This window comes from Taudactylus pleione, unplaced genomic scaffold (genome assembly GCF_031769625.1).
Source record: "Taudactylus pleione unplaced genomic scaffold, aTauple2 ptg000518l, whole genome shotgun sequence".
Lineage (NCBI taxonomy): Eukaryota > Metazoa > Chordata > Amphibia > Anura > Myobatrachidae > Taudactylus > Taudactylus pleione.
Window position 1 is genome coordinate 889,343 of NW_028284920.1, and position 26,411 is coordinate 915,753.

Sequence of the window (26,411 nt, forward strand, 5' to 3'; positions counted from 1 at the left end):
ATTGCAAGAGCTGGCAACTCCTGGCTTAGCCATGGCCTTACTCTGGTTTTCAGACTCCTTTTAGGCTTGCCGTAGCCTTCATTTGCTAAGGTGTTTTCAGTATGATCTATGTTACCAATGTGTATACTTCCTTTTTGTTTTTTAGTTTTATTTCATGTAAAGTCGGGCTGCTTAATACTTAAAATGTCTGTCTTTTTTTTGCTTTATTGTTATTGGGGTTTTGAGCCAAACTAGAATATGGATGGACACCTTTAGCCTCAGAAGTGTCTGCCTTAATCCTAAACTGAATACCTTTCTGATATCTGATCTGCGTGGCTGATATATGTTAGTGTCCTGAGTTTCATTTATTTGCCTGTAATGTTAGCAATACCCATTTGGCCAGGAAGAGTTATTCTGGCATCCGACACAAACTCAGTTTTATCCATCAGGCTGCCAGATGATTTATCATTCCAAATAACGCCTTACTGCACACCAGAGACCTGGGCCAGATGTACTAAGCCTTGGAGAGTGATAAAATAAATCTAAAGTACCAGCCAATCAGCTCCTAACTGTAATTTTTCAAACAGCCTGTAAAGTGACGGGAGCTGATTGGTTGGTACTTTATCTCCATCCACTTTGTCTATCTCCATGCTTAGTCCTTCTCCCCTATGTTACACCACTCCATCCAATGTTTGCCATTGCACATGGTGATCTGAATGTTGTGGGCGGTTGCTCGGCCATGGGTGTCCAATCCACAAAGCTCCTGATGAGCAGCTCTTGTGCTGATCTGATGTTGCTCCTGTACATTTTCACTTCAAAATAACAACACAGTTGACAGGAGCAGCTCTAGCAGTGCCAAAATGTGTCCAACTGATTTTTTGAAAACTGGCATCCTATGATAGTGCCATGTTGAAAGTCACAGAGCTCTTCAGTACAACCCATTGTACTGCTAAGGAATGTAGTTAAATTGCCGGTGAAAATACTGACGCCGGAACCCCGGCACCCAGCAAAATGCCAACGGCGATATCCCGAAGGAGATAGTGATAGCGTCGTTCGCATCCCGAACACCGAAATCCCGTACGTCCGGACCCTGGTACGTAGCGCACCTTTCTTCGGGGATGGAGGGGTTAGATTTAGGCATCCCCGGGGGGAGAGTAGGGTTAGGCACACCCCCCCACCCGCAAAGGTTTGGTTTAGGGTGTGGTAAGGGAGGGGTCAGGGATAAGCACTGGGAGGGGGAGAGGATAAAGTTAAGGGGGGAGAGAGGGGTAGGGATAGTATACTTACCACCCCTGTCGGGATCTTCAGCGTTCAAACTTCTGGCTTTGGGATTTGGTATTTCAAACCCATTCCTTCTGCTAATGTTTAGTTATGGAGATTGCATGTCTGAATTCTTAGTTATATGCAATGTAACAATGAATTGGCTGAAATGGAAACACACAAATGACAAGGTGTGTCCGTATATTTTTAGTCATGTTGTATATCTGTGAACCTGCCAATTTGAATAGTCCTGCAACTAATATTTCCGAACAGCTCGAAAAATGATTTACAGAATTGCTGGCAACTAACTTTGTGGCTCGGGCTCCAAACATTTAGAGAAAATTCTCCTGACTTGTATATAAATAAAATTAAATATGGATAAATATCTTTATTAATTTTCCCCCAACCATGTTCTTGGTGTTTCCTGTCTAAATACCTGCTTTATGCTTGGTTGTCTTTAGCTATGGGAAATTTCAAAACTGAAACCTACCCATTTTCCAAAGATATACTACTGTTGGTTAAGAATGTACATGATACATGACATTAAGCATGCCAAATAAATTCCTTGAAGTAGAGCCTTCATGAAGTTTCTAAGCATTTATAAATATTTCTTGTGTTTTGACATTTTAAGTGATTTACCTTTAACCAAGCCTTTGAATTTTTGCCGGCATGTGCGAAATGTCTATACATTCTTGTAAGCGTCGCCTGGCAAACACAATCCTAGAGCTTGAAACTCAAGTGGAAATAGCTTGTCCCTTTGTACACGTTCCCAATACATACTAGACTAACTTACTTAAAATCGCCAGATACATAAAGAATACACAAAGGAATTTTAAAACCTGCGTTTTAAGCCGATGTTATGAATAATTCATTTTATAAATTCTTGCCATCTAAAAATCTACTTCTGCTTTTCATTAGCAGAACTGAATGTCTTAAAAAGGGAGGCTTCATCCCGGCCTATAACATTTTATGCCTTTTAATGGCTCCGCACTGTGCCGTTGAAGCTGGTATGCAGAACTAATTTATTTTAATCATTTTAAGTCTTCTCAGAATTCTTTTCACATTGCCAGTACTGATTTTGCCCACCTTCCTCTGTTTTTCGGTTTTCCAATGTAAAACAAGTAGTCGACTTGATAACTGTTTTGGTGTATTCTACTTTGTTTAAATTAAGAAATAATTAGTGGTTGAACATGCAAAACACTGGATTTATTGTTACCTGATAAACTTAAAGAATAGGATTTTAAAACTATATATATATATATATATATATATATATATATATATATATATATATATATATATATATATATATATATATATATATATATATATATATATATAGTTCCAGTCAAAAGTTTGAACATACTTTCTCATTGAATGGTTTTTGTTTATTTAAATTATTTTCAACATAGTAGACTACTACTGTGGCCATCAAAACTATGAAAGAACCCATATGTTAAACAAATAAAAATGTTTTATATTTTGGATTCCGCAAAGTAGCACCCTTTTGCTTTGCTAGCTTTGCACACTCTTGGCATTCTCTCAGACAGCTTCATGAGGTAGTCCTCCTGGAATGGTTTTGAATTGACAGGTGTGCCTTGTCAAGAGTCAATCTGTGGAATTACTTGCCTTCTTAATGTGTTTGAGATCATCAGTTGTGTTGTGCAGAGGTAGGGTTAGCACACAGTGGACACCACTATTTTTGACTACTGTTGTAATCCATATTATGGCACCAACCACTCAACTCAGTAAAGAGAAATGACAGTCCATCATTACTTTAAGACCTGAAGGTCAGTCGATATGGAAAATTTCAAGAACTTTGAATGTATCCTCACATGCAGTTGCAAAAACCATCAAACACTATGATGAAACTGGCTCTCATGAGGACCGCCCCAGGAAGGGAACACCAAGAGTTACCTCTGCTGCAGAGGATAAGTTCATTAGAGTTACCAGCCGCAGAAACCGCTACTTAACAGCACCTCAGATTAGAGACCACATAAAGTCTTCAGAGTTCAAGTAGCAGACAAATCTCAACATCAACTATTCACAGGAGACTGTATGAATCAGGCCCTCATGGTCATATTGCTACGAAGAAGCCACTACTGAGATGAACAAGAAGAAGAAAAGAATTGTTTAGGCCAAGAAACACAAGGAATGGACATTAGACCAGTGGAAATCTGTACTTTGGTCTGATGAGTCCAAATTTGAGATTTTTGGTGCCGTGAGACGCAGAGAAGGTGAGCGGATGGTTTCTGCATGTGTGGTTCCCACTGTGAAGTATGGAGGAGGAGGTGTGATGGTGTGGGGGTGCTTTGCTGGTGACACTGTTGGTGATTTATTCAAAATTCAAGGCACACTTAACCAGCATGGCTACCACAGCATTCTGCAGCACCATGCCATCCCATCTGGTTTGCGCTTACTGGGACCATCATTTGTTTTTCAACAAGACAAATACCTCCAGGCTATGTAAGGGCTACTTGACCAAGAAGGAAAGTGATGGAGTGCTGTGTCAGATGACCTGGCCTCCACAATCACCCGACCTAAACCCAATTGAGCTGGTTTGGGATGAGTTGGACCGCAGAGTGAAGGAAAAGCAGCCAACAAGTGCTCAGCACCTCTGGAAACTCCTTCAAGACTATTGGAAAACCATTCCAGGAGACTACCTCATGAAGCTGATTGAGAGAATGCCAAGAGTGTGCAAAGCTGTCATCCAAGTAAAAAGGGGCTACTTTGAGGAATCTAAAATATAAAACATTTTGATTTGTTTAACACTTTTTCATTTACAATATAATTCCATATGTGTTCTTTCATAGTTGTGATCTACTGTGTTGAAAATAATTTAAATAAACAAAAAACATTGATTGAGAAGGTGTGTCCAAACTTTTGACTGGTACTGTGTGTGTTTGTGTGTGTATGTGTATATATATATATATATATATATATATATATATATATAATATAATGTATATGTCTGGACCAGATTATGGTGACACTTACGGTCTAGCTGCTTCTAGCTAAGTACCGCACATGACCAGTATAATGTACTTTGTTCACTGAACATTAACTCAGTGGTGGATTTTTTCTAAAGTGAGTGCTATTTTTTCTATGGGTGTGTATGTATAAATATAACAGATATTGGGGGGGGTCAATTCAATTGTTTGCGTTAGCAGCTTTCAGTGATGGGCGCTCGACAGAGCAATTTAATTGTTGGAGCGAGAGACGCTGGCATTTCTGCTTGTGCCCTCCTGAGGTGGCGAGCAGCAATCTGCAAAAATTCTGTGGTTAGGTTTGGGTGCCCTATCCAAGACTTTAGACTGGCTTAGCTGCTATACGTGGCTAAATCCTGTCTATTTGGTCGCAACAAGCATGATAATTAATGGGCGCCCAAAACAATTGAATTGCTCCGAAGGATGCCGGTTAATTATCGTGGTGCCCAAAACAATTGAATTCCCCCCCCCCCCCCGTAGTGTCATATGTCTGTTTATGGAGTTCTGTGCAGTCACCGATCCAGCAGTAATAATGATTATTCCTTAATGTGTGTTTTTTTTTTATTGCTCTTCATATTGCAGATCCACACATTAAAGTATCTGGCAAAAAAGATAATGTGAAGGAAGCCAAGGAAAGGATCATGTCTGTTTTGGATACGAAGGTAAATTCATTTAAAGTAATTTATAAATGTAATATAGAACGCATACGTTTAAAAAAAATAGCTTTTTTAATGGTCCACGCAGACATTATTTAACAAAAGAAAAAATGAGTATTATTACTAAACTTGTCATAGGTAACAGCAGTTTGTCTGTAGTGCTGGATATATTCTGCTCCTCTTTTTAAGCAGTGACCCATGTTTTGTTAAGATTTTCTATATACTTGGGTGTCGCTGCATATATACTGTTGCTCTCTGTCAACGGAGATATGGACATGGTGGTGATGTGAGCCTGTGTAAATATGCACTTGAAATATTTTTATTATCATCCTATTTGTGCTGATGAGTAATGACAATGGAGGCACTGCCAGGATCCTTGTCCAGCATTCTCTAATGCAAGGCACCTGCCAACCATTGCATGCTGACTGGGTAACATACATCCGGGGAATTCAGGGAATATTTCGCTTGGAAGTTGGCATGATTGCTTATTTTGTTCTGTGCAGCATTTTGCAATTTCTCTTCCAAGTGTATCTTTGATAAACACGTACGATATTTGCTTGTTTCTCTTTTTTTATTTTTTACCCATTTTTGAGCCAATATTTAGACACTTATAAAGGGAGCAACAGTTATCCAAAATCAGATATGTCTGGAATCATTTGGTCAGATGTACTATAAGCTTTGGATTATACAGATGGTTCTTGATACAATTCTTGTGGGATAATTGGTGCACTTGCCACAAAGGATGATAAATGTACATGATATAACACTTTTCCTTATTTCACATGTTAAAAATTGGAAATTGTCCCTCCCCCTAGCCAGATCCCTGGGGCTGCTCAGATGTGTCCAGGGTATGCAGTCAGGATGCCGACGGTCTAAATGCCGACTGTCGGCATCCCGACTGTGTAATCCCGGCAAGGGTCTAATGGCAGGTGTTGAAATCCCGACGCCTGTCATTTTACCTATGCCGGGAGCCCGGCTTCCCGATCGAAGGTAAGCCGGGCGCGGACAGCCGCAGGGGTGGGAGGGTTAGGTAGGGGCTCCCGGGGGGGGGGGGGGAACTTAGGGTTAGGCACCCTCCCCGGGAGGGTTAGGGTTAGGCTAGGGGAAGTGTGGGTTAGGGTTATGCACCCCTGGGGGGAGGTTAGGTTTAGGCACCCCTAAGGGGAGGGATAGGGGTTCGTTAGGTTAGTTTATACTTACCTTTACTGTGTGACCATTACTCGAAGTTGTCTGTTTATTTGTAAAACATGTATAGCAAATAGAACCTGCTCTACGTATGGTTTCCTGTTTTAGTGTACAAATGTTTCGCCCTACATCTATCCTCAATACACCACGCAGCGCCATGCCTATCGTGAGTGAGCAGTCAGGTCCCTTGCAACTTTTTGCTGAGAATATGCCTGTCACTACTCGATGCATCTAGAACGCACCAGGACACTGCGCTGATTAATGTGATATGCAACAATTGTATATGTCTCTGTGCGCCTGAGTCTGTAAACGGAACTTGGCGTGGAAAAAAGCTGTATTGTAGCACTTCGCATGCTGATTGAGAGACTGTCACACACAGATATACAAGTGTCACAAATCAAATTAATCAGCACAGTCTCCTGGTGCTTCCTAGTCACATTGCATTACAACTTAATGTGCATACACACGTAACGATTTTTTGAACGATTTGTCGTTATCGTTCAAAAAATCGTTCAGTTTCTGAGTTATAACTATGAACTATAATCGTTCAAGCGCGCTCCCGTTTGTAGTTCATCGTCCATTTCATACAGTCCAACGTAACGATTTTCATTAAGGGAAAGAACATTTTTCGTTCATCGTTGTAAATATCGTTCATTACACTTCAAAAAATCGTTCACTCTCTCAAGGGAAAATCTGACAGAAAATCGATGGTTACAAAATCTTTACGTGTGTATGCACCTTTAGACACACATTCAGCAAAAAGATGCCCGGCTCTAGCAGAATTTCACAGGACCTGGCGTGCTGAGAATGGGCTGTTTGGTACGACTGCAGCAAAGACGTGCGAGGACACATTTATACTTTTCATCAGTTTGGGAGAGAGTAAAAACGATCTCTTACAGTTTGCATTTCTGTGATGTTTTAGACATTTGCTACTTTTATTCTTGTCCTCTTTACTGTATACACAATATACTTCAGTGGTTCCCACAATAATCCAATCCAATTGGAGCGTTTCACTTTGGAATATAAATGTAACGCTGCGTGTATATAAATCTTTCCTTTAAATGAATACATAAGTTAGATTATATGAGTGTTTTACTTGGAAATGTCCATAGAGGTTAGTATGTAACATATTTTTCTTCTGGATATTCAGTATGCTGCTTATTTCTTCTAGAGTAACCGGGTCACATTAAAGATGGATGTCTCCCACACAGAGCACTCACATGTTATTGGTAAAGGAGGCAATAACATCAAGAAAGTGATGGAGGAAACCGGCTGCCACATTCATTTCCCAGACTCCAACAGGAATAATCAGACAGAGAAGAGTAACCAGGTACTTATGACAGCCACTGTGGGCTAGGATAATAGTGGCTTCATATAGAGGTGCCAGACCTCTCCAGTCATTCATATTTTAAAGATTGAGGGGTCTATTTACTAAGCAGTGTTAGGAGACAGAGTGAAAAGTTATAAGTTAGTGATAAGGTGCCAGCCAATCAGCTCCCAACTGTCATTTTTCAAACACAGCCTGTGAGATGATAGTTGGGAGCTGATTGGCTGGCACTTATCACTTTCTGATCACTTTTCACTCTGTCTCCTAACACTGCTTAGTAAATAGACCCCAAAATCTAGTACTGGGTAAATTGACTGTTGGCCTATGAAGGTATTGAATGTCCGTAATCATAGGAACCGTTATCAGACAAATACTTTATCAGAAAAAGCACTTTTGTTAATTAGGCCATAGACCTACTGTAATACATGTGTGAAGGTGATGGCTACTCTCCTGACACCCGTGTCTTCATTCCCGGCATCACTAGACCTTAATATGAAATGTACAAATTAGAAGCACCCAAAATGTATGATTGTAGAGCAAAATGTGAAGAATAATGCACCCTCTTTAGTTTTATAAAGACAATGGGCAAAATGTGTTAGGGTAAGAGTTTAGCCGTAAACTCTCTCACTTTTTAAACTCGACCAATGTAATAGAGTCTGAGAACAAAGCAACAGAGCAAACTCGCATGTTTTTAGGCTCAAAAAACTCACGATTCAAACTCTCATCCAAATATTTTCACATTTTGAAGATAAACCTCGACCAATGTGAGAGTTTACTGCTAAATGCTCAGATTTTCTGAACTCACCCCATTACATTTGGCCTGATGTCTCCTGTTAAGAAGGATTTTGAGTTGATTAAACTTTTAGGCAGTTTATTGTTATCTTGCTATATATTAAAGTGAAGCTTTTATTTTCGTGACAAACTTTCATTTATTTGTTATAACCATAGCTTTATAAATGGTATTAGCAATGCTGACATTAATGCCATAACAAAGAAGCATTTTGTTTATCATTGTTCTCCCCGCGCTATATTTCTCGAGCAGTTCACCCAGCAAACTTTCCCTGCCATCCAGGAATGTGACACAGGCGTTTTATATAGAACTGTCAACGCAGCGTGACTTATTGGCCACGTCACAGTGTAGCTCGGAGCAGCCCTGCCCCCCTCCCCACTTGACACCGACCCACCGTGTCAGTCACCCCCGACGTAAGGAGGATCCTGGCCACCCCCTCCATCTGGACACCGGCCCATCCTGCACTAGAGGCAAGCGTTGCAGCCTCACAGCCTCCTCTTTTTGGAGGTGTGAAGAAGCATGGTAGGCTGCTGCTCACCTGCTGTGATAGGGTTCGGTCTGCGTTCCAACACCCCACCCCATCTCTCTTTCCCCGGCTACCTCATATGCTACTCGGCATAAATAAAATTCTGGGGAGAGCACTGCTATTATAAAGTATGGAAAGCGGCTGTAGAACGTACTTTACCAGTTTACCGCTGTTAATATTGCAGGGATTATAATGCCCATTTTACCTAGTATTAGTTTTATGTGATACTATGTTCAAGTAGGTAACCATTAAGTAAACTGTCACGCTTTTATTTACTACAATTGTGGTGAATCATTAGCTTTCATGATTTTGTTCTATAAACTTTACTCATCCTTGCCAGTATTCTTCTGGTCTTACTGTAGTTTAACATGCCTCAAACCCACAGACATTTGTAGCATGAATGCTTAACCACAGATTAATAGTTGTAGCGCACGGCTTGAGACCGTTTTTAGGTTTGTGTGTTATTCGGATAATGGTGGTTTCATTTTTTTCTCCTCTAAGCTGAACATGTTATTACATAAAATAGAAAAGTTCCCACTGATTGTAGACACAATAACTTTTATATAACAATTTAAGAAAATAGGAAGATGAATTTTTCCCATGAGTAAAATAGGGATTTCCCAGACTAAGGTGTGGTCTCTTTACTGTTTGTTCTCATTAGTCAGCTCTCAAAGTAACAGAGGTGGTCTCTCTCTCTCTCTTTCTCTCTCTCCCCAAAAAATGTGATAGGTCTATCAGAGTTCCTGAGACACTAAATAAATTAATTGTTCTATTTGACGTCCGGCACACTGTATGTGCTAATAGTTTCATGTTAAATCTATAATAGAAAAAGAGCAGGATTGGGATTACATGCTGTATGTAAAATTATACATCCCGACAGTCAGAATCCTGACCCAACCAGGTAAGTGTCCTAACCGTATCACCCAGGGCTTGCTCCAGGGGTCGGAGCACCCTGTGCCAGCTCTCTACAGTGCACCTGAACATCGCGCGTGGCGAAGTTGTGCGCAACTGAAAATGGGTGTGTGGCCACGCCCCCTACGTGACGTTATTTGGAGGCGTACCCGCATGTCGCGCCTCCAAATAACGTCAGGCTGGAGGGAGCCTCACCAGCTGGTCTTCCCCCAGCCCTCTCTAGCATCCATTCAGACTCCAGGGTCTGGCACCGCCGCAGGTCATGATTTAACCACCCGCGGTCCACATCGGCCCACGGGTGGAACAGTGGGGAGGGGTGCGCCCTCTATGGATCGAACACCCCTAGAGCCGGCCCTGGTATCCCCTTTCCCCCTCCCCCCACGCAGCCTAACCCTAACACCACCCTCCGCACTACCTAGACTCCCACTAACCTGAATACTTACTGTAGGGATGCCGGCATTCAGGATTCTGGCATCGGGAATCCCTGCTGTTGACATTCCTATGCCAGTATGGTAACTACATCCCACAATAGACAGGAGGTAATGATGGACCTGTCCAGCTTACACTCTAAAAGGTGTTCAGAACAAATTGTACATAAGACAACTGAATAGTAATTGTAGCTGCTAGTGCCAGAAAGTGTTTGTAGCTATTGTAAGACAGCAGTCACCAATAAAAAGCAGCCGTCTGCAGAGAAATAGCAGTCACATCAGTGGTCTGGTCTGGTCGGGACGAGGAGAGGTGATAAGAGACATGAAAGATGAACTAGACATTGTAGAGATCTTAAGGCAGTCAGGTGTTGGCAACATTTACTGTATATTTGACTGTATATTAGAATATGGACTTATGTGTTGATTAAATCTGCAGGAGGTAAAATGCTTAGGGAAAGGTTTGGTGAAAATACGTCAAATTAAATTGTTCATTGTTTGGTTGGCAGATAGTGTTGGTGAAGTATTTATTTTATTATCATGCATTATGTATATAGGGCATACTTGTCTACTCTCCAACAGTGTCCGAGAAACTCCCATATAATAGGGCCTCTCCCAGGAGAGAGTATACCAACAGTCTCAGATCCTGGCCACTTGCCGAATGAAGCTTTGTAGTGAACACTGGCATTGTACAGTGATGGGTGAGGACTCAATACAATGCACCATGCCCAATATGCCTCCCATCTGGACCTTCCACTCTGGCTACTCTAATCAAAGATGATGTCTATAAAAATTAGGTAAGATTGATATAGGTCTAGCATATTACACAGTGCAGAGAATGTTTGTACTCTGCTCAGTCCCTGCCTCAGTGGAGCTTAGTCGAAGTTCTGTGCGACACAAACACACAATTTTGTCTTTAGCCAATAGTAATAGAATGGTCTGTTCTTGCAGGTATCAATTGCAGGACAACCCGCAGGAGTGGAAGCGGCCAGAGTACGAATAAGAGTAAGTATAAATAAGTGTTTTGCCATGAATCCCTGTAGCAGACATTTCCGATTCATTGTTAGGCTTTGGTTATTTGCACTGATAATTTTGTAAATTTTTAGAATAGTTATGTTTTTCTTTGTTTTCCTGTTTACCGTTAAGTTCTTCATCAGTCTGATATTCAGTTGTTGCTTGTTCTAGGAACAGATGCCCTGTAACATCTGATTAGACTTTTTTTTTTTTCTTGGATGAATACCATTGTGCTGTTTTGGAAAAACTCCTATTAAATGGTTTGGATTCTTCAGTGACATATTTCAGGTTTTCTTCATTGCTTTGTGGTTTTCCGCTCATCAGTCTTTTTAAACATTTTATGATTTTTATAGCCCAATCTACCACCTTTCGGCATGCAGCTATTCCATTCATCATTTATTACTGATCGGCTGATGAATACTAAAGTATACACGCAGGCAGAAGTACTGAAAGATTATTTACTTTGGAGCTGGCATTTACAGCATGTCCCATGTAAAATTCCTTGGCCATGTCTTGCGCAGCGCACCACTTTCAGTTACTAGTCAACAAAATCGTTGAGAACAAAAATGTTTTTGAAAGCCTGCTTTATGAGATGGAAATATGTATAAAATATATACTTTTTTCTTTTTGATTTTTGCAAGTTTGTATTACTTCTCTCCATGTGTTTTTTTTTCCACAAAATAACTTTTGTACACACGTCATTGTAAGTAATGATATTTTTGACATCAGGGAAAAATTTTTTTTCCCAAGGTCATAAACTGCTGACCTCATGGTCTAGCCCTATTTGCAATGTCATCATTTTAGTTCCAACAACTTGGTAAACACACTTATATATTTAAAATCTGTTTGTTAATGCTTCAGTCATCAAGAACTCATTTTAAAAATATATGTACTGATGTGTCCTTACATATATTTGCTGTAGTCACGTAAAAGCTCCTCCTCGCGCCCCAGGTCCAGTGGGACTCTGCTAGTGATGGGTGTCTGTTTTGCATCTGTTTTTGCAGAAAATGCATCTAAGTTGCAATGCGATGTGACTAGGACACACCAGCAGACACTGCTGATTAATTTGATCTGTGACACTTTTATATCTGTGTGTGTCTGAGTTTGTAAATCGGTATACAAAGTTCTACAATGTAGCGCCCGCAGTTTTTTTAATTCGAAGTTCCATTGTGCTTCATAAACAGACTCAGGTGCATACAGATATACAAGTGTCGCATATGAAGTTACTCAGCACAGTCTGCTGGTGCGTCCTAGTCGCATTGTGACTTGGGCGCATTTTCGGGAAAAAAATACGCCTGATGAAAGCAGAGTAGCCCGTGACATGGCGGCTCTCTCGCACCAGGCAAGTCGAGCTGCGTGGTGTATTGAGGCTAGATGTATGAAGACACATCTGTAGGGTTTTTGTTACTACCTTTATCATTACACCGTATATATAATAATGAAATATTCTTAAGTTTTACTGTAAAGCATTGTTTCTGCTAAACTGAGTGCAGATCATTTTATTAGCTTAAAACCAGTACATGCCTTGCTGTGGTACCTGGACTTCAAAAGGACTCATTGTTGGGCTAAGTTTGATGGTGTGTTGATGAATGGCCTAATTGGATGCCTTTAAAACCTATTTTCTCACACACTATCATTCCCATATGGTATGTCTTTTTTTCATCCTGTAATATGACAACTGGGTGATTTCATCTCATTTTTCATGACATCATTCCCTCATGATATGATATTAGGAATATTGGTTTAATCTCCAACCTTTTGCACTTTATATTTATTTATATGAAATGATGCACTGTGACACTTTATTTCATGTTAAATTGTGAATTTTAATTAAATAAAATTGTTTACATCTTTCCAGTCATCAGCGCAATTGTATCCATTTTATTTTATTTTCTGTGAATGTAGGAGCATTGATGTTCACTCTTGTATGGTTCTAATTGCTGCAGATTACTGGTTTATTGCGCAATTGTTATTACTATTTATTTTGTATTAAAACCAGTACAGAAAAATTACATAGATGTAGAACGTGACATCGGGACCTGTATTGATAGGGCTGTCTGTAGGTGATGACCATCTTTATTGATGCAATGCATTTATTTAGCAAATTCATCAAGATGGCACCCTCCATTTGCAGTACCCCTTTCTAAGCTCTTTATGGTGAAAAATCTACTGTAGTGTAACATTTTCATGACCTTGAATCTGTGACCGCTCATTTTATAATTTTATTTTATTTAAGATATATAATAATGTAGGAACTTATACTACATTTGCAGTAATAACGGTGTCTGGTTTTCCTGCAGGAGCTGCTGCCTTTGGTTTTGATGTTTGAGTTGCCCATAGCTGGTATTTTGCAACCCGTCCCAGATCCAAACTCTCCCACAATCCAGCACATCTCCCAAACCTACAACATAACTGTCTCCTTCAAACAGCGCTCCAGAGTGTATGGTGCCACTGTTATCGTAAGAGGTTCCCAGAATAACACCAGCGCTGTTAAGGTAATTTTCTGCTACACAATTTCAGAAAACGATACACCAAGGACGTATTACAGATCGGCCCTCTGTCAGCGGCCAGGTTCGTTTTGCAATCACGGTTATGTTTTCCCAGCTGTGAAACAGCTCATCCTGAAAGAAGAATTTCAGAAAGGTATAGAGAGAGTTCATATTTGTCTCTCGTACGGATGTATGGCCCTGTTCCAACCCTAATGCTTAGAAGTTACATAAGGCATCAGCGTTTTAATGAAATCAATCTCCTGGCATTCATAAGATGCTAAATGCTATGTCATGCTGAACTGCTGATGCAGTGGAACTTTTTCCCCCACCCAAATTAAAAATCTAAAATATTTATTTTTAATGGGTTTAATATAGTTTGTCTGGAGATTTAGCAAATAAGGGGATTTAGCATACAGCTGCATGCCTGATTTCAAATGGAGCCTTATAATAGCCGTATCGTGGCTGACTGTTCCAAAACACCAATTTATCTGCAGTGGATATTTAAAATGGAATCCGTATGATTTACCGCCGGCCGCATGGACAGCGCAAGCCCGGCAGTGAAGATTCCGACAGGTGAGTATTTTATCTATTTACTAACCTAATCCTAACCTCCCCCCCAAGTGCCTAAACATAAACCCCCCCACCCTGCTGCCTAACCCAAAGTCTCCCGGAGAGGTGCCTAACTCTAACCCCCTCTTCCCCTAGCCTACTAGCCTAACCCTAACCTACTGGGGGGGTGCCTAACCCTAAGTCCCCCCCGGGAGCCCCCTAACCTAACCCTTTCCCCCACTTCGATCGGTAAGTCGGGTGTCGGGCCCCCGGCGTAAGTCTAATGACAGGCATCAGGATTTCGACGCCGGTCATTAGACACTTGCCGGGAATAGACAGTCGGTATGCCGACGGTCGGCATTTACACCGTCGGCATCCCGACTGCATCCCTTCTAGTCTATAGAGCCACCTAAGCTATTGTACGCAGGACATTTAAAATCCAGCTTAAAAACATGAGTGTACATGCTGCCGAAGCAAGCACCCAAGATTTAAATATATATGAACCTATGCATAGCCTACAGCTCCTGGTAATCCCAGGCGGCTGTCCAGCCAAGTACTAACCAGGCCTGACCCCGCTTAGCTTTCGAGATCAAACAAAACTGGTCTGTTCATGTGTGTCCGTAGACTACCTGGTTGTCACTGGTTGTCAGTGAGTGAGGAAATATATATATATATAATATATTATATTATCCATCTACACATTGTGTTGCAGAAGCGTGTAACATAATCCACCACTTATGGGAGAAGTACTGCCCCTTAAAAGTGAGCTATGATAGTGTGCTCTATGATTAGTCCACTAGGCCATAATAGCTTTAGTCTAAAGCTTGAAGCATGATTAGCTCAGGGGTCACGGGGAGGGGCGCCGAGGCCCACGTCCGGGGTAACGCAGGGCCGGGTCTACACTGGGGCGTAAGTAACAAAACATGCTAACCATACTAAAGCTGGCCACACATCTAAAGATTATCTGTCCAACCAGCCAACTAGTTGATTGGTTGGAATGAAAATCTTTTAAGGTATGAAAGCAAATGACAATCAGCAATTTGCTCCCAAACGCTGTAAAATGGACGAAACATGTTGTTTGAACAAATAGTTTACATCAAACATTTAACTAACTTGTCTGAATGACCATTTTCATCTGTTTTCTTGCATTTAGGAGCAAATTGCTGATCATCATTTACTCCCATCCGTTACCAGATTTTCATTCCAACCAATCAACAAGTTGGCTGGTTGGATGTAAGTTGGTCTAGTGTGTGGCCAGCTTAAGGGAATGTCAGAAAATGGCGGGCTATTGTGAGCGCTCGCCTAGGAACAACAAACGTTCCCAGTCCCCTCAGAAAATATCAGACTCTTAGGGAGCCATGCTACAGTAAAATTACTGTGCATGTGGGGTGCACTGTACAAACTCGCTGATTACATGTAACGCCTCACTAAATTGCGTGCTACTCTTTATTGATAGAGGCAAGCATATTGAGAGGAAGACCTGTCCAGAGGGAAGCTCCGCAGCTCAAGACCCCCTCTGCAAGCAGGGCTATAGGAAAAGCCATGCCACTGCTAAGCCTTCAGTTAGCACAGCGCTAGAGTTCTTGGCGTCCCTGCTTCTTATTTTGGGCAACAGAGATGGTCAGCACGTTCGGAGAGCTCCCGTTCCGGGAGGACTGCGTCGCAATTGATGTATGTGCTGCCGAAGTGAGCACATAAGATATAATTTCTATACAAAAGCATACCTGCTAACGTAAGCACAGATGTAGTATATAGGGGAGGTTCCAATATATAAATATGCTGGGCGGAAACCGGACTCACCACTTAGGTTTAAACCACCAACCTTTATTTAGAATAATGCATATTTATAATTCACCACAAATGGTGTCATTTATAATCTGCCACTTAAAGCATCAACGTTTCTGTTCTGCATGAGAACCTTTCTCAAGGCAGGCGTGATAAGCAATATAAATGCTTGAAAAAGATATAAAACAATGCACCTGGGGATGAAATTGAAAACAATATCATGACAAAGTCTAACAGGCTCCACTAAAAATGAAAAACAAAAAAGACGTGAATGGAGCGGAAAAGATATATACATATAATAATAAACAAAAAAACAAGATGCACATCATGCATGATACATACAGTGAATATGCGCCATAACGACAGTCTAAGTTGCGGCAATTGGTTTATAGTGATGGGACAAAATAGCTTTCAAAGATATCATATTTGAAAACCAAGGTGAAAAAGATTACAACGGATTGGGCAGCCTGAGTCTATGTGGATAGCCGAGTGATAACATTATCAGAAAGGTGCTGCAGCATGAGGTACATGACTGCACAGCCAGAGCAAAAAGAGCTTACCTAGTTAGAGCATAACGGAGCGCTTAATGCGGACTTCGTGCTAGCCACGTCAGGCAGAGGTACACATGAGGCACTGGACGTGTGAGCACAGACACACATCGCCACAACGCTTAACTACCGGCTTGGCGGAAATGACCGCTAAATTGCAACATCTGTGGGCAATGTCATAACACACTCAGGGGCCACCCACACAAACACTGGTCGCCATAGAGACCACAAAGGGCATACTCTCAGTGCAAAACATAAACAAAGAGGCTCCACTCAGAACGGAGGTGTTTTAATGACACCTTCTCACTACAGTGGTGCTCCACTACTGTCTCCACTACATCGGTGCTCCACTACTGTCTTCACTACATCGGTGCTCCGCTACTGTCTCCACTACAGCGGTGCTCCGCTACTGTCTCCACTACAGCGGTGCTCCGCTACTGTCTCCACTAGAGCGGTGCTCCCCTACTGTCTCCACTAGAGCGGTGCTCCCCTACTGTCTCCACTAGAGCGGTGCTCCCCTACTGTCTCCACTACAGCGGTGCTCCGCTACTGTCTCCACTACAGCGGTGCTCCGCTACTGTCTCCACTACAGCGGTGCTCCGCTACTGTCTCCACTACAGCGGTGCTCCGCTACTGTCTCCACTACAGCGGTGCTCCGCTACTGTCTCCACTACAGAGGTGCTCCGCTACTGTCTCCACTACAGCGGTGCTCCGCTACTGTCTCCACTACAGCGGTGCTCCGCTACTGTCTCCACTACAGCGGTGCTCCGCTACTGTCTCCACTACAGCGGTGCTCCGCTACTGTCTCCACTACAGCGGTGCTCCGCTACTGTCTCCACTACAGCGGTGCTCCGCTACTGTCTCCACTACAGCGGTGCTCCGCTACTGTCTCCACTACAGCGGTGCTCCGCTACTGTCTCCACTACAGCGGTGCTCCGCTACTGTCTCCACTACAGCGGTGCTCCGCTACTGTCTCCACTACAGCGGTGCTCCGCTACTGTCTCCACTACAGCGGTGCTCCGCTACTGTCTCCACTACAGCGGTGCTCCGCTACTGTCTCCACTACAGCGGTGCTCCACTAGCACTGCTGGATCAATTTCTCCGCGAGGGTGCAGCAGTAGCTGTATGGCTCTGTAAACTCCCTGCTATGGGAGCGCGGGATGCAGCTGTCTCTCTCTCTGAGTGTAGAGGAGGGAACCAGGTCCACTGTCTGTTGTTATAACAGCTACCGCGGTGAAAGATCCCGCTAACCCCCTTAGCGTGTGCTCACTGCGGGGCTAGTGGGGGGCTTCTTTAACAGCCATATACTGGCTGTAAGTAAGCCTGCTCACCTCCACCTCCTACTAACTGGTGGAAGAAGGGTGAGTGGACATCCCTGTGTGACAGCTGCGTATAGCCACTATCAGAGCCCAGTCTTTGTCCACCGCTCCTGCTACTCAGGAGCGGTGGACAAAGGCAGCAGTAGCTGTGGCGGTCCCTTTCTGGTGGCTCCCATGTAGCAGGCAGGCTGCTGCAGTCTGCCTGTCCTCACTGGAGAAAGGATTATAAAATACTAACAGGCTGAAGAAAGCCCACTATACACCAGATCTCTTGGGCACAATTTCTAAACTGAGGCTGATGGGGCATAGAGGGGGAGGAGCCAGTCACACTTCTAAATTATTTAAAGTGCCAGGCTTTACTCTACCACCGTCTATAACCCACTGTCTTGAGCTCCAGTGTCCCCTAGTGGATGAAGGAGAAATAGATATTTACAGACTGTGATAATTTTGAAGACTTGTTCTGCTTGACAACCTATAAGATCATATCCACTTCCCGTGCTCTATATACGTAAACTAGCTATAATTCCTTGTGTTGTCTAGCTTTTATTTATTATTTTTCTCTGTCCCCACCCCCTTCTTTCTCTCCATCTCTCTCCTCTCACCCATTCTATATCTTTCCTCCAACACTTTCTCCCCACCTCTCCTCCCTCCACAGCCTCTCTATCACCTCCCCCTCACTCTCTACTGTGCATCTCTGACACGGGTGGGAAGGGTCAGAGTTTAGACCATGATACAGTACATTCCAATTTGGTGACATCATTTTATCAGCATTCAATTTTATTATATAGAAGTTACATCAAAGACCACAGTATCTTGATAGCAGAGACTTTTTTTCATCTAGAGATTTTCGGATATTTGTCCATTACATAAAGAGAAATCTTTTAGCTATATGCATTTATTATATACTCTATAATGGGTGCTGACTGTTACATCAGTTATACCTAATTTATGTTTTCTGTACGTGACCATGTTTTTACTGTTTGTATGTGTATAGAAAATGTTTAATGCTCATGAAATGTAGTCCAAGGTTGTTTTCAGTTGTGCTATGCACCTTGTATACATTCCAGATCCTACTTAAAACAAAATTCCTTCTTTCATTTTCCCCCTGCTCAGATTTAGCCTTCACAAGCAATGCTGGGAGGTATCCAGTAACTTTTCACTTTGGATTATAAATATATTTATTTATTTTCACCCAACTAAGTTGATAATACAAACGCTCGAATGCCTTCTCTTCCAATAAATACATACAGCAGTTATGTTCTTTGGAATATGTGAAAAAAAAATCCCAGATACTATGTAAACTGTATAGTTTACTGAGTGCTTCAACCTGGTCTCTTGCTATGTAATTATGTAAAGATGTAACAGATGTTGAGGCTCTCAACACTACGAATGCAATGAAATCCTTCAACTTTTTTTAATGGAATTGTATATTTTATTTATTAGAAAAACACCCCCTGTCTTTATACAAGACATTATTGCTATAAACTTTAAAAAAGTAAACAATTGTAAATACACCTTTAATGTGTAAGTACATGTGTACAAGTAGTATTTTATGGTTAAGTCCACTTTTGTTTTTGTTTGTTTTTTTCAAGGGTTAAATGCAGGAAATAGACCCTAAAGTAGGGATGTGCAATAAGCGGCCCCCCAGCTGGTGTAGAACTACACATCCCAGCATGCCCTAACACAGTTTTTCTATTTGACCATGCTAAAACTGTTGCGAGGCATGCTGGAATGTGTAGTACAACAACGGTTGGAGGGCCGCTTAACTGGATGATTCTGCAAGTATAGCATCCGTGCTGTCTGTATTTTTCCTGTTTTTATGCACTGAGATAGCAGGTTTTATCCTAATAGCTGGCCTTAGTGAGTGCTCTGTATTCAGTCAGCCCATCTGCTGTGTCACTAACACAGCAGCAGACTGAGGACACTGTGTGGCAAGAGTTTGAGGGAAGTTAAGGTCTATATACAGTTCCTTATATACTTCTAGTGAAAACACAGAAGATAAGGGGTTATAGTTGCAAAATAGGCAATTGGAATTTGCCTTAATTTAACGTGCTTTATCGTGTTCTCTTTTCAGTTTAGTGAAAGCAGACCTTTCTCAGGCGGCCCATACACGGGGCGATTTGAAAACGTACGACACCTCGGTACGTTTTAATTCAGCCTGATGCATCGCATGCTGTTGTGAATGGTGAATGATGCAACTTACAAGATGCTTCGGTTACCTATTTAACAGCATGATGGATCGCGGATCTTATGGTTTTTCTATAAGATCTACAATGTCGATGTATGACGGCGGGGACGCGCATCGCTGTCGTACAGCATGCCAACCCACACACGATGTGCACGATTGATCGTTGCGATCGATCTAAAACATGCACATCATGTAAAAAATCTTACCGTGTATGGGCCGTCTTAGGATGCTGGTATTTTTCTGTCTTGCAATTAAATGAAGCAGTGCACATTCTGATGGTTATTTTTTATTGCTATACTTACAGTATCTTGCATTACTATAAGGTGGTTAGGGCCTTTATCACTGCTTAATCACTTACCTGGGCAAAAGAAGTTTTGTTTTGTAAAGAGCAGAGCAGGAACATTACTAATGATGTCACTGCAAGCATAAATGTCATGCAGTGCTTAATTGTATAAGCTATGGTAATAGCAATATCTTTAATCATCAGACAGTATATAAACATTAACATTTTATGGTTGAGTTGTCCTTTGACGCAAACAAAAATAAGTTCTTGTGCAACATACAATGAAAACTGAAAATACAGTATAATACTTTGCCTGCACAAACTTGCCATTGTGTACTGTTATTTACAATTATCTGACCTTCGCACGAAGTGTACTGTATAGTCAAAGAGGACCTGATGGTCTAAATGTTGTGAAGACTCCAGTGTTGTAGATTGCACCAACACTCATGTGAAAGAAGCTGGTCTATTCACAATTCCTAGTATGTGAATTATTTGCACTACTAGCAATCGTCCTGCTTTTATCTGACCCAGTTGTTCCTTTGCTTTGTTTCCATAGGAAGGTACGGCACTGCTGCTGGAGCACCTTGCTGGGAGCCTGGCCAATGCCATTCCCGTCAGCACGCAGCTGGACATTGCTGCTCAGCATCACCTCTTTATGATGGGCCGCAATGGTGGTAACATCAAACATATTATGCAACGAACAGGTGCACAGATCCACTTCCCGGATCCCAACAACCCTCTAAAGAAGTCCACGGTCTACCTCCAAGGCACCATTGAGTCAGTTTGTCTTGCCAGGCAATATCTCATGGTATGTATATTAATATGTAATTGTTTTAATTTAATACAAATGCTTGTACACAATATACCTTCATGTGTAGAAATGTAAGGTGGTAAATGGGCTAGTTCTAAGTGATAGCACTGTGTCAGAAAATGCCGTAGCCTAGTTTACCCTATAAATAAAAAATACAAAATACCGTAATTTATTATTTACTTAAGAATCCATTCAAAGCAGGGACAGTTCAAAAGGGGAGGGGGCTCATGTGCAGTCTCCATGCTGGGCCTCCATTCTCTCACCGGCGCACGTGCTAAGTAGTCTATGGAAATGTGTATGCGCAGATATTTGGGAAAATCGCGCTGCGGCTGGTATAGTCTTTGGGTGAAGGGTCTGCAGTGTGGTCCACCCTAGACCCAGATGCCCATGTGCACCATACACTTTATGCCCATTACAGATACAGCCATAATTCTATTTGTTTTTAAGTATATATGCAGTAGTTTGTGGTCTGAACGATGAGCGCACTGAGCAGTATTACTTCTCATGGTATTGGTCATACTGCAGACACTTTCAGGTGCTGCTCTGAACAGTCACATTTCAACCTTCCCACCACCTCTTGTATTTTTGGATAAAAACGATTAACACTCCATAATCCTACTGTTTCATCCAATCAGTGCATTCTGATAGGGGATGAGATTTCCACACATTGGTAAAGATCTGTAACCTACAATTAAAATGTAATCTTCCTTCTCACAACTGGAGCTCATCACACAGCCAATAGCATACTGAGCAGCGCGCTGTCTCTCCCCTACCCGGCCCTTCCTCTACACCAGTGGTTCTCAACTTCAACTCTCAAGTACTCCCCACACGTCATGTTTTGAGGATCTCTGTCTGTGGAAGCAGGTGGGACAATTACTAATCCAACAAATTAACTCACCTGTGCATGAATAAAGAAATCCGCAAAACATGACCTGTTTGGGCAATAGTCAGTGACGGATACAGAGGGGGGAGATCACCCTGCAACACACACCACCTCCAAATTAGCACTTCGGATGGCCTATCTCTGCTCCCCGGTGCCGAGCTCTCAGCCTGCTCCACCACCTCACTTTATGAGCATCACTGAGATCTTGGCCACCGGGAAGAGAGGGAGGCCATCCAAAGTGTTAATCTGTAGAAGGTGTGTGTGTTATGAAGGGCGATCCCCACTCGCCACTGGTACTAGGGTACTGGAATGGAGAACCACTGCTCTACACCATTACTTTCACTGGAGTAAATAAATAAAAAAAATAATGAAAACGCATATGGGTTTTGTTTTGTTAATACACTGCTTTGTTCTTTCGCAGATGTTATAGAAATTAAACCTTAACATTCTGTGGTGTTTTGAATCGCTGTGTGTGCTGGGACAGTGTATTTTTGACTTCTGCTATGTTCTTCTAAGAGAATTAAGCACATGTTAAATTCACCTACTGAAAACAGAAAATGTACTTACAGTTGTGTACTGTAGACTTCAGGAAACTTGTAGTTGAAGAACACCTGATCACATCTTGCCTTTACCATCTATTCGTATTTTAAGAATAATGTTGATATGAGTCGTGGCTTTGAAAGCAGCATTTCCAGTGATTCTTCTTTTATATTGTGGTTTAGACTGTTCTATTACAAAACCCTCTTTTTTTTTTTTAAATTACTTTTTGATATTTATTTCTGTTTGTTGAACATTGTGCAGACTGGTAATATTTGTTCGTCTTTACCAGGGCTGTCTCCCACTTGTTCTGATGTTTGACATGAAAGAGGAGATTGAGGTGGAACCACAATATATTACTCAACTCATGGAGCAACTAGATGTCTTCATCAGTATTAAACCAAAGCCAAAACAGCCAAGTAAAGTAAGTTTCCTGTATTAAAATCCATGAAAGGCAGTCTGCTACCGATCTCCCGGCTATCATCACTACTACCCACCTGGGAATATATGCCAGTTTCATTCATCTGGGACAACTACTATTACTGAATCACTAAGGGGCCTCTGCTGGACAGCCTCATTAACTATCACTGGATACCGAGGGAGGGAAGGGTGAAAGCTGGATCCTGATTGGAGGAGCACCTCATACACTTTAGATTTTGGCTTTCATTTTGTTCCTAAGTTGGATTCTCTGGTACTCAGAAGTATTTATTAGTGCATTCAACAAACATATGGTCTCCCAGGGAGAGCGTTCTCTCAAAAACATTAGCGGTGTAAGGGAGTGATTCTAATTGTAATTTAGTGTTGAAAATGCACTTTATCTAGAGGCAAACCAAAAACTCTTCTATTTCAGAAGAGGGGACAAATTCTTTTTTGACTCCATACTGGTGTTTGGAGAACTCATTGCGGGTCACTTTGTACTCGCCCCTTTGACTTTAATGTCCCAGAGCTGATGTACACCTATGTACTGTAGCTTGCAAAAATGGTGCTGATTTTTGTGTTAACCAACATTTATATAACTTTTTCTAAAATGATGGTCCAATCCCTGCACACAAATGTGCATATTGACTTCTGTATAGCTTTACTGTGCCATTGATGTGCAATGAAATGATGATATCCAAGCGCTAGTGTAACATCCACACAGCAGAATTGACAGGTTAGCAGGGATTGTGGATTATCTGCAACCACATATGCAAGACTGTAACTAGGATTTGCTGGGGTTCATAGAAAACTATTAACCTACTTAAACTCCTAGTGCTCGCATGGATTTCTTAATCAATAGTTTTGAATCTGTGTCAATGGACTAATTTAAAGCTGGGATCCCATGAAACTTTAGTTTTATATATTTTTTTTTTCCAACCTCACTCATGGATAGTTGTGATGGAAACACTGGTGAAGTTATAAAGGGATTGTATATATGTCCCAGGTTTATCTATGTGAAAATTGTTGTCGGTTTGAAAGATGTCTTTCCAACAAGATCTGGTTCAAGTAAGAACTGGAGTATAGGATACTGGAGTGAATGGAAAAAGAAAGGGGTGGCTTTATTTCATTACTGTAGGTCTGTTTTGGGTCATTTGACTTTCCAGTCAGACAACAGACTGGTTAGCATTACAGAGTAGCGGCTCTCACTACCTGGGAAATGAGGCTGCAAGCCTACAGAAACCACCACATTTTAAAAGTGTGGCAAATGTACATGGTTGCTGTATGCTTGTGAGTTGGATGCTAGGGACTAGGGGGTCTATTAACTAAGCCTTGGATGGAGATGTACGTAGATAAAGTACCAGCCAACCAGCTCCTAACTCATTATTTGAAACGCCGCTTGTGACATGGCAGTTAGGAGCTGATTGGCTTTTCTCTTATCTACGTTCACTTTATCTCCATCCAAGGCTTAGTGCATAGACTCGGTTCTCTCATACTCAGATAGAGAAGATTTATGATAGTTACTGCTGGACAGGCAAGGATTTATTTTGCTATATTTTATTTTTTTTACTATTTAATAAAACAAACTAGTTTTACCAAATAAACTGGAGTTTTGTGTTTTGACTGGCTTAAGAGTGTAACCATCATCCCCAGGCGATGGCATCAGTCACCCGATCACAAGACAGAAGACACATACTATAGAACTTACTATTAATATAAAAGGAACAGTACTATTGATTTAAAGCTTGCCATGTGCTATGAGACTACCATGGCAACCACAGTCACAGTATCCACTCCCACCCACCACTATTCCTCTTTCACCTCTTCACCAGTAAGAAGCTGCCAAAGAGACTGACTCTGGTTCTAGAGATCAGACTACACTCTCCTCATGAATATACTTGAGAGCTGAAACTGATGTACAATTTGCAAAGGAAATAAGTTGTAGGAGGACCCCCATGACAAATGTTTCAGCGTATTAGGTTCAAAAAAAGTTTTCTTTAAAATGATGTATTATATGGTATTACAGCTTTAATTGTGATTTACACTTCTGTTGCAGTCTGTAATTGTAAAGAGTGTGGAACGAAATGCCTTAAATATGTATGAAGCCAGAAAATGCCTTCTTGGACTTGACAGCAGTGGGGTGGCTATTACAAACCAATCTACTTTATCTTGCCCAATGCCCTTCCATGGTCTGGACATCCTGACAGCAGGTTTGGGACTTACTGGATTAGGTAAGTCATGTATAGTGCATTATAAAAAATGTTTTCAAAGGTATTTAATAAAATAAAAGTTAACATGATGTTACATTGGGACTTGCCTATGGATCTCCTCTCCAAGTGCGGGCTCGGCATGTCATGGCGGTGTCGTTACCGACCTGGCAATAAGCCGGGATGGACCCGGGAATTTCTGGTAGGACCCGGGAATGTGGTGTGAATGGGGTATAAGTGACACAGAAGACATGTGAGGAACACAACAGAGAAGGCTTTTTCTCTTTGCAGGGAATCTTCTTTTGCACACTATTCTCATTTTAACTAATACGTTATGAAAAGTTGGTCTTATAACGCCAATGTTGTTTTGAGGCATAAACACATTCGGTGCACTTAGATACCCACTACTGTAATTCAGTGTATTTTTAAATATGTGAATTTTTTTTTTAAACACACAAAATTAAGTTTAAGGAAAATAAGTCACTGATTCCCATTTTTTGTTATGTTAATTGTGTCTGCTTAGTATTAGGGGTATATTTACTAAAGTGCAGGTTTATAGAAGTGGTGGTGTTGCCCATAGCAACCAATCAGATTCTTCTTATTTATCAAACACTTTCTTGAAGATTGGTTTCTATGGGCAACATCTCCACTTCTATAAACCCGCACTTTAGTAAATTTATACCCCATAGAATCTGGAGGAAATGTAGATCGGCAGAATATGTAGTAGAGGCCATTGTCTGCACCAAACTTGTCAGACAAAAGGTTTTGAGCTGTCCCCATCTCTCCTAACAAATAATCCATGTAAAACATGCACCTGAAAAATAAATTACATTTGTTTAGTAATTGAGCAAACGCAAGTTGCAGCCCCCTTGACTACAATAGTTAATTACAATTGTGTTTTCTTGTACTTTTCCTGAAAATGTGCTTTGTGTCCATTTTAATAATTGTCTATAATTATGTCTCCATATTTTTATTATAATAGCAGTAAATAAAGGGTGGATGTTTTTTTCAGGGGGGGGTTGTATGTTAACTATGCAATAAAAACAATTACAGGTAATGATTGGGACCAGAGGTATTTTGGATATCTTGAGTATACCGCAGTTTGGAATATGTGCACACCTTAATGAAATATATTGGGAATAGGACCCAAATCTATACACCGAATCCATTTATGTGTTATATACACCTTATACACACAACCTGCAGGTCATTTTATACAATATTTTTTATAATTTTGTGCATGAAAAAAAGTTTGTGTACATACATGAAATTCATTTATGTTTTATATACACCTTATACACACAGCCTGAAGTTTATTTAATACTATATTTTAA

General features: G+C 41.3%; 1 protein-coding gene across 4 annotated transcripts in view; it reads left to right on the plus strand.

Moving 5' to 3' along the window:
• BICC1 (BicC family RNA binding protein 1) overlaps nt 1-26,411 on the plus strand; it is a 272,218-nt gene that overhangs the window by 220,669 nt on the left and 25,138 nt on the right. For all 4 annotated transcript variants that reach the window (XM_088450450.1, XM_088450451.1, XM_088450452.1 and 1 more), the window contains exons 4-10: nt 4,809-4,888; nt 7,239-7,397; nt 10,999-11,052; nt 13,362-13,556; nt 20,779-21,030; nt 22,746-22,877; nt 24,927-25,101. In XM_088450450.1, the coding sequence (XP_088306576.1) occupies nt 4,809-4,888; nt 7,239-7,397; nt 10,999-11,052; nt 13,362-13,556; nt 20,779-21,030; nt 22,746-22,877; nt 24,927-25,101 (1,047 nt within the window). The remainder of the gene's footprint in view (nt 1-4,808; nt 4,889-7,238; nt 7,398-10,998; nt 11,053-13,361; nt 13,557-20,778; nt 21,031-22,745; nt 22,878-24,926; nt 25,102-26,411) is intronic.